The sequence below is a fragment of the Plasmodium cynomolgi genome (genome assembly GCF_000321355.1).
Source record: "Plasmodium cynomolgi strain B DNA, scaffold: 0603, whole genome shotgun sequence".
Lineage (NCBI taxonomy): Eukaryota > Apicomplexa > Aconoidasida > Haemosporida > Plasmodiidae > Plasmodium > Plasmodium cynomolgi.
In genome coordinates this window covers 1-1,862 of record NW_004192972.1, presented here as the reverse complement: position 1 = coordinate 1,862, position 1,862 = coordinate 1, and the positions used below count along the sequence as shown (strand labels likewise).

The 1,862-nt window shown below is 26.4% G+C and overlaps 1 protein-coding gene across 1 annotated transcript; it reads right to left on the bottom strand.

Moving 5' to 3' along the window:
* Window positions 1-965: 965 nt before the first annotated feature.
* On the bottom strand, window positions 966-1,535 carry PCYB_004870 (hypothetical protein; the record flags this gene model as incomplete). Its single annotated transcript, XM_004227908.1, has 1 exon — window positions 966-1,535. A coding segment is annotated over one exon (570 nt), but the record flags the coding sequence as incomplete, so codon positions are not given.
* Between the last annotated feature and the right edge of the window lie 327 nt (window positions 1,536-1,862).

The following is a 1,862-nucleotide window of genomic DNA, read 5'->3' as shown; positions in this document are numbered from 1 at the left end:
GCATTAACATTATTTTACTAATATATTTATATGTATAATCTATATAGTAATTTACATAACATGGCTTAATCAGTAAATATAGATTCATTATACCATATGTTATTCTGCTATAAGGAGTAGGCATGAAGCGTAAATCTGTATAATTATTTAGGTTTATGCATAAATTTGAATGGGCAAGCGGAATTCTTTTGACCAAGAAATTAAAGAATTACTTCTGTTGTGTGTACATATAAATAGTTTTTAATTTTGATTTCTTACTGAAATAATTATGCATTTTGGAAAAGTACGATAGCAATTATTTTTATATACTATATTAACCTTACTAATATGATTATCGTGTTTTTTATGTTTCCCTTGTCTTTCACGTTTATTATAATAATTAATAATATAACATTTAATTTGACATACACTGGTTATAAATAAAAATTCTGCCGATGTATTTCTCATTATGTTGTAGTTCTTTCCTATTATTTTTCTGCATTTTAATCATAATGAAATTCACAAAATTGTAAACCGTATAATTATAAATATTTACTCTTTTATGTTATTTACCCTTTTCATCATTGTTATTATTTTTAATTTTATATTGTTCAAGTATGGTGATTGTATTGTTTACTTATGTTATCCAAACAGTTACTGGAATAGATATATGCATCACACATATGACAATTACTGTCGTTTAAGGGGCTAACTTTTTAACGATTATGAGAAAAATAATTTTTGAATAGAATGATAAGGAAAATTGTAATGGGAATTTTCTGAATTAGGATCCATGTGTTCTGATGTTCTTTCCAGCCACTGTGGAGCTAAATGTTTATTAGTATTTTGCATTATTTTTCCTTTTACTTAATAAAGAACGGATGAAAGGTCCAAGGGGTGTGTACTATTATAGAAAGACAATGTTTATAAAGTAGTTTTATCTAGAAAACTAATGTTATGTATGTAAGAAGTATATAATAATATATTTAATATTTACAATTTTTTACTTTATATAAAACCATTGAAGTGAAAACAACTCCTAATACTGATAACCCAGAATAATAGACCTGTTTCAAAGGTTTATTATCAGGTGAATTTACAACTACTAATGATGAAAAACCTAAATCTTTAGATTCAAGGGGTCTATTTTCTGATCTAGTGTAGCCATCAGCTACTTTTTCTGCATGTTTGCACTGTTCTATACGTTTTCTTGACACATCAGCATATACAATTTTTTTGTCTTGTACATTAATTTTTGGAAATGTTTTGTCCATATTATACAGTGTACAATCATCAGAAATGTGATAACTATAATCTTTATGATCAAGCGGAACATCAAAACATTTTTTTTCGTCATAAAATCTTGTATAATGCTTTTTTATAAACTCATCGAAAACATAGCATACAAGTGGTGTAGGAATATTACCGTTCATAAATACTTCACATTTTCTTTTAATATAATCTCTATTTATACAGTAAGTTATCAAATTTATCCGTTTCTGATATTCAGATATATCCTTTTTTTCGTGGTTTCTTTCACATGTGCGATTGAAATTCTGTGTGTCATTAAAACCTGTCCATAATTTTTCAATATTATTTCATTCATCCTCAGTAATTCCAGAATCACCTTTGACATGTTTTCTCTTTTGTTCATCTAGCCAGAGATTTAAATACTCACAAAAATAATTTGATGCATTGTCATCTAATAAAGCTAAATAGTCATAACCAAAATAAAGATGGCAACCAATATTTTTAATGTTTCTTTGTTTTTATGTCTCCTGTTATGAAATGATCCACTGTGAGATTAATGCAATTTTCGTATTTCTTATCGTTCAATCTATGAATTAATGTATTAAAATGAGATGATTCTAAAAATGAGCTCT